Raw genomic sequence first — 16,381 nt, 5'->3', positions numbered from 1 at the left:
ATATTAATAACACAGCAAGTCACTCTTCATCACGTGACCGTATGGTGATATGTGAATGAGCCTGTTGCTCATGCCATGCAAGGCCTCTTAAAAGCTGGTCAAAGGCATGCATGCTTCATAAGGCTTTACTGTATGCTTTGAGCTTTTTTAAACAGTCAGTACTAGTCAGTGATCATACATATTCAGATCAGTGAAAATATTGGTGAGTGTGCACGTGCTGCCGTTCCTGGCGATGATCGTTATCATTTGTAATCTTGATCATCTCTTTCCACGACTTCTCTATACTCCAAGCTTGTCAGAGCTCGCCACACGAAGTCAATAGTCACCACCCAGCACCTAACAACCATGCCTACCCTAGTGGCTCAGCATGAAAAAAAAACTTACCACAGCTCTTTCATTCCCAAACACCCCTACAAACTCTATGAAACCAGAACCAACTCTGCTCCACAGACAACTTCTGCCAACCACAAGACAAACCTCATCAAAGTTGACAAGCCAGCATCCTCAAAAGATAGCACTGAAAAAAGAGGTGTTACCAAATCATCCGTTGGGAAAGAGGAGACACCAGAAAGCACACCAGTTACAGCTCATGCCTCCACAGATTCCAGTCCATTGCATGATGTCTGCCAGCGGCCCATTCATTATGATCCATCTACCAGTATGTCAACGAGAATTAAGTGGTTAATTAACAATATTCTGACTGAGTTGAAGATATGATACGGAAAGTATTGAGTTATGTATCCAATCCAGCTTTACACAAGAATCGCATGGTATGTCCTCATGTTCGATCCTGTGTTCGTGTGCTTACTCAATATCACAGGAATTCCGCGGTGTGGGAGCGCGGGAATTCGGATCAATCGAAGAGATTTTGAGCGCAACTTCCCGATTTTCGACCAAGCCCAGGCAAGCTATTTGTAGCTAACGCTTTCGGGCAATACTAAATCTGTCCAGGCTGACTTACGAACGCAACACCCATATACTCATCGTCGACATGCCCACCGTTCTCCACGAAGCATCGTTCGACGTGGTGAAGGATGCCATCATCAAAAGTATCGACGCCCTTCCGTATGATCGCGACATCATTTTTACGACAACCAACATGAATTGGCCGCTAAAAGTCAAGGGCGCATCGATCACAGCTTGTGATCGTCTCAATCACTGCAATGGATCTACCAGCAAAAGTCGTTCTGGTTCCCTTCCTTGCTGAATGCGCTCTCTCGGAGAAAGATGAGCATGTATTTGGAAAAGTTGAAAAAGTTGTTTTGGCGCGTCCAGACATTAAGTGCGCGGTTGTTGTTTTAGTACGGGAGGATACAGACTACGCCGCTCCCGATGACGATTCCATCGCATCAACGGTCCTACGTGGCGGCACTAGCAGTGACCCGCGCCTCCTCACTCAAGAAGATTTCCTCAATCTACGCACCACCCACGTTCATTCAGTGAGCCCGTCGTAATCGGCGACCATACATGGTGCCATGTCACATCGGTGGAATACTTCGTCTGGGTGAAGGGAGATGATGCGCCGATCAACGTTCGTTCCAAAGATCCTGCGCATACGGCGTACGGCGTAAGTTTACATCCTTCTCAACCTTTTGAATCAATTTGACGGATTTGATCCAGACATTGGTGCCCACAGTTATGGACTCCGTCACCAACATGCTTGACAAAGGGTTGACGAAGATTAAAGACTCTATTGTAACTTTACAGCAGAAGCTCGCGCCCGACCTCGACTTCACCGTTCTCGCGGAAACTCCTATCCAATCTTTCTTTGACTGGAGCCGTGCCTCGAGACGAATCCTGACAGCCGCCGAAATCACCGCCTACGACCGTTATTGCGAGTGGCACGTGAAGCTTTTCGGCGAGTCGGATAGTGAGAGTTCTTACGCCCCTTCGGAACAGACAGATGACTCGGTTGAGGAAGAGATGGCGGACGCTCAAGGCTCCAAACGTAAGCGTGCGAGCACGTCCGACCTTCCCTCTTCTAGGTTTAAAATCCCGAAGGCGGCCTAGTGGGAGATATCTGACTGAACGTATCACTTCACGCATTTTTGATTTTGACTCGAGCGAGTCACGGACATTCATTTTCGTACTGTAGTATCACAAGATTCCATCCGTTTGTATTAATTAGTGGCTACGATGTCTTTACGCCCTGACTATACTGGTACATGCTTGATGTGTAGGGGGACCTGGTTTTTCGTTCAAGGATCAAGGCTTGCAATGTGTTCGTTTGATGGGTCTAATATATAGTAGACAAATTTCATGACCCGGTATGTGTTCACGCGCATTGGATGGTCAGAGTCTTTCTTGCCCAACGAATCGATTAATATTGCTGGCATAGATATCGATGGATAACTTAGAGTGCAAGCGAGCAAGCACGCTCAGGGTCATTTCCTTTCCTGGAAACGATGTCGGAAATAATTTATAAACTTTAAGCGCCTGATCGTGCGAGTGTATATAAATGTTGAAAGCGGGGCCGAGCCGAGTGTTGAGTACGCTATACTTCCGGGGTCTATGTATATATCCTAACTTCACTCTGTTCTACTCTTTTAGTTGCGACTAAAACGCGCAGGACTGCCCCGTGGTGTTCTTTGATGTTGTAAGTCCTTTAAATTACTTTGAATCATTTCTAAGGGCAGGCCAGTTGTGCGCGTTTTAGATCATAGTGGCAACCGTGACCAAACCAACCCACACCACACGGAAAAGTCTTTGGTAATAGTTATCGACTCAAGTAATGGTCGAGTCTCATGGAGTTGTGGGATTAGTCATGGTTTTGCAGTCTCTCATTCCCGAGCTACGCTCGGTCTCCTTCTCATCCTCGCCACCATTCTCCGAAGATTACATCGATATCCCGTGTCACGATCCCAACTCTGATAATATCGTCGCTGCAGTATCATTTTCAGCTCCCCGACTTTTAAAACCCACATCCCAACCTCGTCTTCATCCAAACGGTCGTGTCCTGTAGTGACACCCGATTTCGTGCGCAAAATTATCAAATACGAGAAACCGGATGGTATCCGCCCTTGATGTCGGCATCAAACTCAAAGATGAGTTTGAGGCTCTTGGAGTACAGGTTCTTGGTACTCCCATCGAGACTATCATCACGACAGAGGATAGGCAGTCATTTGCCCAAGCGATGGAGGATATTGGGAAGCGTTGTGCTCAGTCTGCTACAGCCACCACTCCAGATGAAGCGGTTGCCGCAGGGCGTGAGATCAGATTCCCTGTCATTGTTCGTGCTGCATACGCGCTGGGTGGTCTGAGATCTGGCTTCGCACAGGATGAAGTCCAGCTTCGCGCTCTTTGTAGCAAGGCATTCGCGACTAGCCCTCAAGTGCTCGTAGAAAAGAGCATGAAAGGTTGGAAAGAGATCGAATACGAGGTTGTCCGCGATTCCCGCGACAATTGTATAACTGTCTGTAATATGGAGGTAAGTGTCGATTTTCGCTGAACGGCGTACGCATGATCTCATGGTGCCCTGCTAGAATGTTGATCCACTTGGTATCCACAATGGAGACTCCATTGTGGTCGCTCCCTCCCAAACGCTATCCGACTTCGATTACAACATGCTCCGAACAACTGCGATCAATGTCATTCGCCATCTTGGTGTTGTTGGCGAGTGTAACATTCAGTACGCTCTGAATCCGATTAGAAGGAGTACTGCATTATTGAGGTATGTTTCATCATCTTAATTGATATTCATTGCACTGACATTTAAATAGGTCAACGCGCGTCTCTCGCATTCGTCAGCACTGGCTTCGAAAGCTACAGGTTATCCCCTTGCGTTTATTGCTGCTAAGCTCGGTCTGGGTGTCCCGTTAAACGAAATCAAGAACTCCGTGACGAAAGTAACCAGCGCTTGCTTCGAGCCAAGCTTAGACTACGTTGTCGTGAAGATACCACGTTAGGACCTCAATAAGTTCAACCGGGTCAGCCGGCTTCTTAGCAGCAGCATGAAGAGCGTCGGTGAGGTCATGAGAATGGGCAGAACTTTCGAAGAGACCATCCAAAAGGCGATACAGGCGATTGACGATCAGTTCCTTGGATTTGCGAAGGTATGTAAGAGCAGTCTTGGTCAATTCAGTAAGATTAATTTTCTTGTTGCATAATTGCATAAGAACAACTTTGTGGAGGACATCGACGAGGAACTGGTCAATCCCACTGACAAGCGGATATTCGCCATCGCAAATGTATTCCATCGGGGCGATAGCGTCGACAAGATCTGGCAGATGACTAACATCGACAAGTGGTACCTAACGAAACTTCAACACATTCATCGCATGGAGAAGCGCTTGTCGTGCGTAGACTCTGCTTGATCTTCGAGGTTTTCTAACGAATGCGCTACAACCGCAGAGATCAATCTATCTCTTCTGTCAGCAACAGAATTATCCTCCAAGCGAAGCAGCTTGGCTTCTCCGATCGCTTGGTAGCCAGTTGTTTGGGTTCAACGGAGTTAGCTGTCCGAAGGCTTCGTCAAGAAATTGGTATTGATTGGAGAGGGGCAGTGGGTCCCATATTGTCGAGCGCGAGAGAGGAGATTGTGGCGCGACTTTGAGCTTGGTCCGGGGTCACGACCAGTAGTGAAGCAAAGGCGGATAGGGCATGTTGGAGCTACGAGGGGGTCGTTGCCGTCATCGTCCTCGAGGGTTAGAAGGACGGCGAAGAATCAGACACTCAGTCATGTAGGACAGACATCTCGATGATGATGATCACATGATTTAAGCAAAATTCACGATTGATTGGCGCGTCTAAGATGGCTAGGTCAAGTTATACTTATGGACTCGAGTGATTAACTCAAACCCAGCGAGCATCATATGCCTCAAAGCAAGTCGGAGCGCCCCCAGAAAACACGCATAAACCTGAGCAAACGTCGCGGAAGGCGTATAAATTTTTGAATGCAATCGATATGTCAGACGTGCTCGGCCCGGGAGTCCAGAATCAAGACCAGAATCCCCAAATGGAAGGTGCGCATACTTACGATCATCAGATTCATCATTACGAAGAATTGTTCGCTCACGTCCCGCAGCCCTATCTGCATTGCGCTCAACTCTGTCTGTCAAGTCAGAGGAAATTATTGCTCCTCAAGATGAGAGAATCGCGCTTGAGTGGATGGAGAGTTCGCCAGGTTGCTCATGACACCTTTGAGATATGGGAGGGTACGAATCAAGTGCGTGTATCCTTATTCTTTCTCTCAGTGTCCTGATGTTGTGATGTGCTAGTCGTCCAGTCTATCGCTCCTTGTGTCTCTGTTATTCTCGGATTTTACTCTACTGTCCTCTCATTTCCCATAATACCACTCACACGGCATTCTGATTATCAAAACGTTGTTATCGCCAAAATAGATGCGTAAAATCACATCTTTCGCATTTGGCTCCAATGAGCTTCAAGTCATTCTCGTTTCATTGAAACTGTTCAATACTATCTCTCACTTTGGAGGTGGGAGGGAGCGGAAGGCACTTTGTGAAGCGTTTCCATGGGACATGAAGGTGCGTTCGCCTCCTTACGATGGCTCATCATCGTTCACGATACTTCAGACTTTCGTAAAATTATCGCATGAGGAGGAAAGGGAAAGGAGACGCAGAGGACGTTTGCAAGACCTGGTATGTCTCTGAGATATCTGCTGCCTTGAACTGTCTGAATTTCGTCAACCAGATATCCACACTTAATACGTCTTTTTTATTCTCTCCTTCATTAACTCTAAAACTTCCTCGCTGGTGAAATCGACTTTCCTCGAGCAACAGAGATACATATATATTGCTGTCTATCTTCAAAGCGCTTTCTCAAGATTCGTATCTGGTCGTCCGCAAGGTCCTCGAAATGTGCTGGGTTGGGCTGTGGTCTGATCCAAAAGTGAAACGGACCGTAAGGATTGGACTGTTCACTGCAGTCACAATTGAACATGTGAGTGATATTTGACCTAGATGGCAAGTAATTGACGTTCAGAATAGCTTTTGAAATTGTACGAACGCGCCGGTGCTGAAAACGCGGATGGTGACCACATCGTGTCTAAGGAGGAAAACTACCAGCAGATCGTAACTTTTCAAGGTAGTGATACTTTTGGGAGTCGGAAAACGAGGGATGAAGGCTGATGCATGCGGTGATCAGGGCAAGGACGCAGACTCTACATAGAGTCGTCACGGTTGCTTTTCATTACCGCCCTGTCACGGTAAGTTATGTTATGGTGCCATTTTCAGACGAGACTCACCATATCCTCATTAGGCATTACTCTATATATCTCAATACCATAGGCGAGCATGTATAAAAGTTCAGGTGAGGGTTTCTTACCTTTACCTTCTGTACAATTCCGAGTCTGTCACGGTCTCTAGTTTTCGCGCTTCACCTCTGCCTTGACATTCCTCACTTTCACCATGTCTGCGCCAGAGCCTGACAATCAGTCACGCGACCTCGTGCTCCCGGACCTCTCTGGGGCAGTCCCTACCTCCGCAGATTCAAGGGCCAAGCGCCGTATTGCTGCGTTGGAAGAAGAACTGCAGACGATGAGGCAGGACAGAGGAACGAAGCAAAGGTTCGTCACGTACCATCTTTGTGTATACTCTTCCTCATTGATCCTCGAAAGAAAGACGACGTACTACGTTGCTCAGGGCAGGGCAGTTCGCCGCATGGTCGTCCTTTACACTAACGTGGAGGATTTGATCGCCGAAAACGATCGCAGGTGCGAGCCAGGCCTGGTGAACGGCGCGGTGCAGGACACTACCCCAGAGTAAGGCATCTTTTTTAATCCGTGACATGGCTAATTACAGTATTCAGGCAAGATCGCCTGCAGCGTGGCTACCTCGCACTCTCGCAGTCTCTGCCGTGGCTGCATCTCAAGCTTGCCGATTTTGAAGTCGATGAATCTGAGGACATGTTAAAAAAGGTTTGCGCTCTTCATCGTTTCGCGCTGCATACTCATCACACTATAGATCAAAAGAGGAGCTGATGCGGCCCGCGGCGACGACACTTCCACTCTGAAGGACCTCGTTGCTGCCTGGGTCAACCAGGATTTTCGTCCGTCCACGCTACTCAGGTCCAACGACAAGCAGTTGCGCGGCTTCGCGCATGACATTTGCGGGAAGTTGCTCTGCCCCGCCGAGTGGGATTGGAGTGACGGCCGGTAAGTATCACCCTTCGTCGAATCACATGACTCTGAAATGTTTGCAGCGTGAAGGCCGGGATTCGCGAAAGAACATCCGACTACATCGTGTCGGAAAATTCGTGGCCGCTGTTCGTATACGAGAATTACGCCATCGATGATAGAAACCTGGAGAAAGGTCTTTTCAGGTCCAAACTTCTGGTTCAGGTCAGTAGATGGGGTTGTACTACATCGCGAATATATATTCAAAGTCTTGGCGTTACCAGGCCTTCAAAGCTATCTTCACATCTCCGTCTTCCGCAAGGGACGCTGATGGAGATGGCGACGGAGCTGACATTCTAGAGAACAATAGGCGCGCTCGACGGTCGTCGAACGATAAAGTCAAAGTCAAAACTTGCGTCGCCGCAATCATCAACACGAGGAAAGTAACCCCTCGTTCAATTGCATATGTTGTCTGTCAGGTGAGCAAAGATGATTTCTCACCCTCGATGCGCGGCTTATAACCTTTGTCTGACAGGTTCGTTTCGCGCTGTCTAGCGTCTCGTCTTGGCGTACCGTCGACGGCGACTTCGATTACGCGGGATTCTGGAATAACATCGTCGACTTCTTCGAGGACGTCCCTGGCCCTGTCGCAAAACATAGGGTAGCCAAGCTTTTGGAGTGGTGGACGAGGTATTGACTGTTTTATTGCTTGCTATGCATCATGTATCTAACATACTGTTCAGAAAGATTTTCGGCAAAAATCATCGCCAGGACCTAACTCCGGAAGTCGTGTCCAAGATGTCCGTCACAGCGCTAGCTGAGCAGAGAAAGGCGCTAGAGGACGCCGCTTATGACTCGGAGTAGCTAGATTTTTGTTTTGTCGTATATACGTGTTTCAATAATTGCTTGAATGTAATCCTTATGTCGCATTCACTCTTAAATACTGAGATTGGCAATCGAAATGATTCATTTCAGAGATGATTGTGAATAGTGACTACTCCTCGGCATGCCATCTAACGTAAATTTTATTGCACCTTCTAATCTACCAAGTAACAGGTACACTTTGTATTGTAAACTGCTGTATTTGTGGGCGCTATAATCAATACTATCTTGTCTGCGGGCGGCATCTGTCGTGGAAAGTTGGCCGAGCCGAATGCCCCTCATGTGGAAGAAGTCGTCCAGTCTCAAAGATGAGAGGCGCACTTGGTATATTAAATTACCCCCGAGCAGATTCCGGACAAAGGTCAATCATTTACTGAATTAAATACTAAACGCACCTCACGATCTCCCCGCAGTTTCGCCAACCCATTCTTCAATCTCCGAGCGGTGAACTGTTCTGCCCCCCCTCGTTTCTTATGTCCATTGTGCCGGTAGGGAGGAGGAGTAATTGTTGTTACCATTATCTGTGATTGCCGAGGCTGATAAGAATATAACAACTTGCTCTGCAAAGGCAATACTAGAACCGCGCACCTTCGTCTTGAATTCTGGCAGGTTTTCTGGCAGAATATTTTTCCGGTCGTGTTTAGAACTGACACTAATTTCGCGATCTCGGGCTTTGGTTTTCAGATCTGTCCTGTTTTTGAAACAGGCTGGACTTGAATGTATTGTACGAAGTATGTATCGATTTCGGGCTTGTACGAAGTCAGTGTCGATGTCAGGACGGCGCATTACATCTATTGTCAGAATGAAGTGGCCAATCATCTAATATATTCGTCGTGTCTCATTTCTGTTATAGGCTTTGTCGTTGCTCCCGCATAACACGAGGCACTCATATGTTCTAATCAAATATTTTTGTCAGTGAATGTCCTATCGGGTGATATGGTTTTTCATCTGCTAATACCTACCCTTTTGATACAGTGTGAAGATTGTGTTTGTTATGCAGGATAATGGACTTTGGTAGTGCGTAGTAGAGGACTGAGCGGCACTACAATATTTCGTTCAATTCGGCAGTCTGGCAAGATCCTGACCGTTATGGCATTCAGGACATTGAAGAACATAATCCGAACTAGCCGCAGGACTCGATGTGATCCATGTAATGGATAGCTCAGTCAGCCTAGGCAAGCGTCTCCCACATAGGAAATGAGTGTCCAATGTTCATTATTTTACTGACTATCGCGTGACACAAGAACCCTCGCACCTGTGGTAGGTGTCAACTTTTGCGCTCGAACTGATACTGATGGCCCCAGATTTCACTGAGTGGGCGTGGGTGACATCTTGCTTTCACAGGATAATTCAAGTAGAAGGCGGTATGACGAGCACAGGACAACTTGGTTGGCCACCATGTACATACATCGTTACTATGTAAGGTCAAATATGTATGTGTAATACCCACCGCCATATTTATGGCGATTGTTGTGATGGTCATGAATATATAGTCAAATATGATATTTTAATATGTTCATCTGTTTACTGATGGAGTTCCGCAAGTCAGCAGGACAACTATGATAATATAAATACCGGAGTCATTGCACAGTACTCCCGATATCTGCCATGCCTTCCCTGACAGACGTCCGTTTCGCTGAACTCGCGCAAGAAATCGCTTGCGATGTGCATTCCAAGACTCAGGATGATGACAACATCCTCAAAGTGCAAGAAATCTCAAGAGCATTTGTGTGTGAGTAATATAAATACATCATTGCATGAGAGAGGGGTTTCACAGAGTATCTACAGCGGACACTATCACAGGTATTCTATCTTGATATGGAGCATGAATCCACGCTGATGATGGTAAAATATCGTGATCAGTGCCGACCAAGGAGATGAATGATTATGCTCTCCGTGCATCCCTCGGGGACGATGTATATTTCGAGCCATCTACAGCCTTGCTTGAAAACCACGTCGCAAAGATCACCGGGAAAGAAGCAGGCCTCTTTCTACCTACGGGCACGATGTCGAACCAAGTTGCCATCAGGACGCACTTACAGCAGCCCCCATATTCAATCATCACAGATGCACGAGCTCACATATACCGGTAGGTTTGCTTGTCTCTTTCGATATATATATTTGCAACGTTTGCCAGCATGGAAGCTGGCGGCGCCGCTTTTCACTCGGGTGCCAACAGCATCCCGATCATTCCTGCTAACGGTATGCTTTCTCCCAATCAGATCCGCAATTTGAATTATCGTTAACTCCTGACCAGAACACCATCTTACCTGGGAGGACATCGAGCCTCGCATCGTCTCTGGCACAGATGTGCACGTGTAAGTGCCAAAATAAATGTCGCTCGACTGCTCCAGTGACACTTCCCCCCTGAAGTGCCCCGACACATATCATAGCGCTTGAGAATACTCTGAACGGAACTATCATTCCACAAGACGACGTACTTGAAATTTCGAAGAACGCCCATAGTCGGGGTATCATCATGCATCTCGATGGTGCGCGCATCTGGCATGTTGCAGCAGAAACCGGATTGTCCATGAAAGAGCTTTGTGATCCATTTGAGTCTGTGAGTCTGTGTCTCAGCAAAGGACTTGGTAAGACCTGCTCCGCTATGTCGTTGTCGACGATGCTCACTGATAGCGTAGGTGCACCCATCGGAACTGTCCTTGTTGGCTCCAAACCATTTATAGCCAAGGCGCGATGGTTCCGAAAGCTCTTTGGTGGGGGAATGCGCCAGACCGGATACATGGCTGGCTGCGCTGCGTACGCACTCACCTATAACTTCCCTATACTCCCTCGCGTGCATGCCCTTGCAAAGCGGATGCAGCAGGGCCTAGAACAACTTGGTATTGGCATCCTGAGTCCCGCTGAAACTTGCATGGTAGGTGATACCCTGACAAAGTTGGAGAATGCCACATGAACGTGACAATGACCGTCTATTAGTTGTTCTATGACCCTTCGCCTATCGGGGTTGAATACTGGGAAGTAGTCGAGAGGGCCGCACAACTTCCGAATCCCATTAAGCTGAACGGGTCTCGCCTTCTGATGCACATTCAGACATCGCCTCAGGCGATAGAAGACTTCCTGGAGCTCATGCGTACGCTCAAAGAAGAGAAGGCTGCTGCGGGATGGAAACCCGAGAATGCACCGCCCATGAAGAAGTCCCTATTCAGAGATGTGTACGTCAAGGCCGTTAGACCAGCGTAGATGTGAAGAGAATCCACCCAAGTAGATCGGAAATATGCATAGATGAATCCAACATGAATGTGGAGCTCTACCCCTTCCCAATATACCGCTGTTTTTCATACTCCTTCCATAGTGCCTTCATCACGCTCTTCCCTCCCGCATCCAACGCACTCACCATAACGGCATCACGACTGTGCGTACCCATCATTTCGCACAGTGAAAACAGGCCCGGCTCAAGCTCACGCCTCACATCTGCTCGCATGACACATAACGGGTCGTTTACAGCGTCGATATACGCCGTAACCACATAAGCAGCATGCTTGGCGAATGGCTTTGCCAGGCTCTCCGCCTTCTGCTCCGCGCTTGGCTGCATGTGAGCGCGGGGAACAGTTTTTGTCGTCAAGGAGGTGAAGAGCCGTGCAAGTGCGCGAGCTTCAGGTACACCTAGAGGTTCAGATGGAGCTATCCACGATGGGAGAGTGTCCGTGACGATGCGGCTCTGCTTCGCGGCCAGCTGGGGCCGTAGACTACGTGTACATGAGACCAGTTGGCGGAGGATCATCCCTAGATGTGGCAGAATGTGGACGGCAAGATCGCGTCGCAGTCGAACGAGTGCGTTTAGTATGGTGGTGGAGGCGTGGAAGACTGCAAGTGTGGTGGTACTGTCATGTGTTGAAGATCCACACAAGATTTTAGAAAGTAGGGTATGGATGGGACCAGGGTCGACGGGACGAAGAGCTGCGGGCTAGGGTGAAGTGTCAAGTTATGATCAATGGAATGATGTACGCCGACGTACCCTATCTGAACATTGCCGAGCCACATACTCGAGGCAAGCTACCTTCAAGTCCGCAGGACCCGCAAAGAACTGCGCGTGTCCAATAAAGAGATTCAGGCATTGACTGAAAGACCCCTGAACGACCTTCAAAGTCCCTGCGATGTTGTGAGACAGGCGCTCAGAAATAATTGAAATCTGTTTCACTTACCTTGAGGTGCGTCGTGTAACAGGACAGTGGCTGCATGTACTAGGCGCACACGTTGAGCCAGAGGAAATTGCGTGCTTTGAAGTGCTTCGTAGACTGTATCCAGTATATGTGAGAAGTCATCGACTGAAAGATGCTTGCATCCGGATGAGACGACTTCATCCAAGGCTCCTACGTTCACCACAACTTAGTTCGATCAACGGAGTCCATCTTAAAAAAAACAACGCACCAGCTTCCGTAGAAAATACATAAACCCCTACTGCCAGGTCAAGATGCATCCCACGGTTGACATTAGGCAAACAATGCAGTTCCTCGAAGAGAAGTCCCAATATTTCTGCAGAACACTTATATTTTTCTCTGTGTCGCAACAGCGCGACTGCGATTTGGTGGCCATACCCAGATGTTGAAGTAGCTGAAAAAACGAGGTGAGTTAAAAACACTTCAAATCTAAGGGCGTCTTGAATGTTTACCTGCAACGCCTAGCCAATGGCCAAATGAAAGGTGGCGCGCCCACGTTTTGATAGTCCCGCCTGAGGGGAGCGTGTCGCTGACGTTGGATTGTGACATTGGTGTGAGTGCAGCGTGCAGTTCTTTCATCGATGCAATGATCGGGTCGGGAAGACTGATATCATCATTAGAGGAGATCTACATATATTTCGAATGACGAACGAACGCACCTGGAAACAGAAAAATCCTGTCTGAGACGCTCAACAAGCTGGAGCACACATAACTCAGGAAGGCTCTCTTCCTCAAGAGAACCAGACTGCGCGAGAGAGCAGAAGATGGAAGCACATGCGGCTGAAGCGGAAAGATCTTTGTCCGATGCTCGGAGGAGCGCACTGCCCAGGAGTCAGCAGCCTTACAATAACAGCAGGGGAAAAGTCATACACAATATAGAGCTCCGCAAGATTTATCGTGGCGTCTCTCATGACCGCATTATCTGAGATCTCCGTGTTCAAAAGGTGCTTCACATAATCTCTTGCGCTCTACAAGTGCACGTGAGAAAGAAACAGAGACAAAGGAAGTACGTGTAGACATGCCTCATGATCTGACGTGTTCAGATACCCGAGTTGCCCCATCCGTTGAAGGAATACACGGATATGCGTGAGCGTTTGCTGCGCATCTTCTCGGTCCTTGCCTTCGTCACGTTTACGCTTGCTCTTTGCCGTCTTCTCTCCGGCAGTCCCATGCAGCGACGATGAAATAGACATATCCCCCTCTATTGCCCGGCGCACGAGCTCCACGCGAGCCTGTTTGGTGAGGTACTCAGGGGGGACATATAACAAAAGGGAGTAAGTGCTGCTGAGCTGATCAAACATAGAACTTTTCAGAGAGTTAGGCGAGGCCATGAGGTATGCAAGGACAGAAGCTGTTGCCGTCAAATGGTAAGCATCCAATTATTAAGAGAAAAAAATGAAAGCACAGCGGGGGACCAGAGTGGATGATGATCTCACCTCGTATATTCACCATCTCCCAGAACTGCGCATTGTGCAAGACGCCCAAGAGTACGTCTTTTGGCTGCAAGCCCTGCACGTCCGTCTGACGAGTAGACGTGGGCGAAATACAGAATATAAGCTTGATCAGGCGATCGAGAGACGATTTAGGTGCGTGAGCGCTGCATGGTGAAGATGTACATCAGAACATAGGGGGAGCAAAGAGAAAACACATACTCTACAAGATCTAACCACCGCTCGACGATTAGGTAGAGTACCATCAAACCACTCGTGTTCTGTACTTGCGCCTCGACATAAGTCAGGGCAACGTCAAACACAGTCTCCGCTTCTACATCCGTTTCCGATCTAGAAGACCTTGCAAAGCAAAATCGCAGCTAAAATGGAAAAACCCCTATCAGGACCTTCCAATCAAAGAGAGGAAGAAGACACACAATTTCAAGCACCAGCTCACCCTCCACACCCTCTTCTGTTTTCACAATGTCCAACAGTCCTTGCACATCTGTTTGTTCTCCGCCGCACTTGCAAGCCGATAGCTGATATGCAAAACGAAGAAACGCAGCACCTGTCACTTGGTCTGCCCAGGATATTTTTGAAGCCCTGTCACAAAGAAGCGAACGAGCGACTTCGACGGCCCATATGCCCGCCTCACGCACAGCCTCACGGACCTCGGCGGTGACGAAAGAAGATGGGAGGTTCGACAGGAAGAGGGCCGCGAACTTGAGAGTAAGGGAAAGGGAAAGGGCATGGACGTCTACTTCCTGCATGTCCTCTATAGGCGCTGGACTCGTAGATGACGGGGCAGATTCGCTTTTCCGCCGCTTTTTACGCGGTCTGTCTGTCATTTCGGTAGTTTTGATGAGTGAGGAGAGATTTTGGTAGGTAATGAAGGTGTCTTTCAGAGCCAAGGTAATCTGAGCTGCCTCTTTTACTTGGGTGGGTGTGAGGAATGTGCGGAGGGCTTGTGCAAGAGAGGAAAGATGGGTATGTGCGAGGATAGCAGAGTTGCGTGCGCTGCTGTAGAGTTCTCGAGGTGACGCAAGGGATCCGATGGAAAGTAAAGAGGTACATGCGTCAAGGAGTGCATGACTGTATGGGTGTAACGTGCGCGTCTTGGAGTGGAAGTCAAGGAGGAGGTTGAGAAGTACATTGGCTGATTTTTGTATGGATGGAGATGGGCGAGTCTGAAGAACAAGCCGTCAGAAATGGCGGAAACGTTGTTTTGACAGAAAAAATACGAACGAAGGGGCAAAGCTCACCAAGATCAACCGAGGAAGTACCCTTCCCACCACAGGCTCGATCACATCATAGTCGACCCTCGCAAGCACGGCCAACACGTCCAAAGCCAAACGTACCACCTCTCCTTCCGCTTCTCCTTCCAATATCCGCACTGCATCCTCCCTCACCACCTCTACCTCCTCCACACCCTGACTCGCGTAAATTCGCTCACTCTCGATGATACTGACCAGACCGACTCTCGCTTCCCAGCTCAGATCGTTCCCGGCCAATAGTTTCAGACAAGAGGCAAAGAACGCCATTGAGGTCATTCTCATGTCGTTTTCGCGGTTTTGTGTTTTATTCTGAGAAGCGGGAAACAAAGTGGTGCGGTACCGCCGTAGGAAGTGCGTATGGGTGCTGAAGATGCGGGGTAGGAGCGGGATGACAGGATTTGTTGTGAAAGGTGAGTTGGGCGAAGATGATAGGGCCGTGAATAAACTCTCAGATGAGGTGGATGCACGAAGCGCATCAAGAGAGAACAGAGTCTCCGTTCCTGCGGCGTATACCGCTTCATCCAGTGATGGAGACAGATAGGATGATCGCGAGATTGCACGAATCCAGGATGAGAGATGAGTTTGGAGGAAGGTCGCGTGTAGCTATGCAAACATCTTAGGTCGCTCTCGCCGCAGAAAGAACAATAGTATTGCGCACCTTCTTTTTGTTCCCCACATTTCCTAGTGCCTCTCTATACGAAGACACAACTGCCTCACACATACTGTCCATAGCCTCATAATTAAGCAGCTCAGAAGAAACATCTAGAACAGCGCCAAGGCACTCTAATAGCGTCTCCACGCCAATTTTGTGGACGCTTAACGGCCATATGACAGAGAAGCACTGACGCACGAACATCAGGAGCTCTTTCGCCTCTGTAACTGGCAGGCCATTCAGCAGGGTGAGGATTGAGATGATGATTGGCGCGAGCGGAGTGCGATTGAGAAGTGAACCAAGCCATACTTTGAGACCTCGTGCACCTACCCCTACGCTGCCATCCAAAACCTTGCAAAGAAGGCACCAGTACCGCGGATCGATTACCGGGTTGTCGCTGATTAATGGGTTATCGAAACCAATGGCTGCACTCTGCATAAGCCAACGCACCTAGTTTTTGACTTGTCTTTGAGCAGTCGCGTGAGTATGAACTCGGCGATGAGCTCGTGCTTATTTGGGATATGAAGGGTTGTATCATCCCATGCTGCACAAGCGATTTGAATTTTTAGCGGGCTTTCTGGGTTGGGTGGGTCTGTGGGAGCTTTTAGGAGCCTAACGAAAGACTGGGCGGTCAAGGGTGTTGTCATTGAAAGGCCATGAACAGTATGGTACGCGATGAAGGAAAAGTTATATATCTCACGTGATGCATATGATTTTGACCTTAGAGTCAATCACTCAATTTCATTGCACGAGCATGAATCTACCTCGGGATGAGGCCCCAATTGTGAATGAATCCTAGCTAGCTATCTAGTTAGACGGCTTAAGAACTGCACCCCGGCAACTTTAGTTAGAGCAAGCTGAAGGATTTACACCCCCTATTGAGGGGTCAA

At 48.4% G+C, this 16,381-nt stretch overlaps 5 protein-coding genes across 5 annotated transcripts; 4 read left to right on the top strand and 1 right to left on the bottom strand.

Annotated features, from left to right (window-relative positions):
• Positions 1–345: 345 nt before the first annotated feature.
• DEU56DRAFT_761435 (uncharacterized protein) lies at positions 346–2,010 on the top strand (the record flags this gene model as incomplete). The annotated part of the gene is made up of 6 exons (XM_041350536.1): positions 346–658; positions 821–914; positions 952–1,142; positions 1,177–1,439; positions 1,511–1,567; positions 1,621–2,010. The coding sequence occupies 6 exons, from the start codon at positions 346–348 to the stop codon at positions 2,008–2,010; spliced, it is 1,308 nt and encodes a 435-aa protein (XP_041201955.1).
• Positions 2,011–3,349: 1,339 nt separating this feature from the next.
• DEU56DRAFT_874130 (ATPase domain protein) lies at positions 3,350–6,086 on the top strand (the record flags this gene model as incomplete). The annotated part of the gene is made up of 7 exons (XM_041355924.1): positions 3,350–3,427; positions 3,483–3,674; positions 3,720–3,900; positions 3,997–4,052; positions 4,131–4,294; positions 4,351–4,481; positions 6,082–6,086. The coding sequence occupies 7 exons, from the start codon at positions 3,350–3,352 to the stop codon at positions 6,084–6,086; spliced, it is 807 nt and encodes a 268-aa protein (XP_041201954.1).
• A 279-nt stretch (positions 6,087–6,365) lies between these two features.
• Positions 6,366–7,936, top strand: DEU56DRAFT_748111 (uncharacterized protein; the record flags this gene model as incomplete). The annotated part of the gene is made up of 8 exons (XM_041349327.1): positions 6,366–6,523; positions 6,575–6,718; positions 6,766–6,874; positions 6,921–7,111; positions 7,159–7,297; positions 7,357–7,476; positions 7,608–7,762; positions 7,816–7,936. 8 exons carry the CDS (start codon positions 6,366–6,368, stop codon positions 7,934–7,936), a joined length of 1,137 nt encoding a protein of 378 aa, XP_041201953.1.
• A 1,548-nt stretch (positions 7,937–9,484) lies between these two features.
• On the top strand, positions 9,485–11,214 carry DEU56DRAFT_161841 (pyridoxal phosphate-dependent transferase). The gene is made up of 8 exons (XM_041344831.1): positions 9,485–9,686; positions 9,743–9,757; positions 9,818–10,043; positions 10,092–10,156; positions 10,212–10,272; positions 10,328–10,545; positions 10,597–10,832; positions 10,895–11,214. The coding sequence occupies exons 1-8, from the start codon at positions 9,563–9,565 to the stop codon at positions 11,156–11,158; spliced, it is 1,209 nt and encodes a 402-aa protein (XP_041201952.1). The 5' UTR covers positions 9,485–9,562; the 3' UTR covers positions 11,159–11,214.
• Positions 11,192–16,185, bottom strand: DEU56DRAFT_161875 (Urb2/Npa2 family-domain-containing protein). Its single transcript, XM_041344832.1, has 14 exons — positions 15,942–16,185; positions 15,498–15,888; positions 14,828–15,442; positions 14,003–14,752; positions 13,788–13,945; positions 13,572–13,732; positions 13,158–13,486; positions 13,006–13,103; positions 12,795–12,956; positions 12,588–12,739; positions 12,347–12,529; positions 12,121–12,288; positions 11,934–12,067; positions 11,192–11,882 (listed from the first exon to the last, which is right to left on the bottom strand). Exons 1-14 carry the CDS (start codon positions 16,136–16,138, stop codon positions 11,226–11,228), a joined length of 4,155 nt encoding a protein of 1,384 aa, XP_041201951.1. The 5' UTR covers positions 16,139–16,185; the 3' UTR covers positions 11,192–11,225.
• Between the last annotated feature and the right edge of the window lie 196 nt (positions 16,186–16,381).

Source organism: Suillus clintonianus (assembly GCF_016758775.1).
Source record: "Suillus clintonianus strain FC179 chromosome Unknown DEU56scaffold_154, whole genome shotgun sequence".
Lineage (NCBI taxonomy): Eukaryota > Fungi > Basidiomycota > Agaricomycetes > Boletales > Suillaceae > Suillus > Suillus clintonianus.
This window is presented reverse-complemented; position numbering and strand designations above follow the sequence as displayed.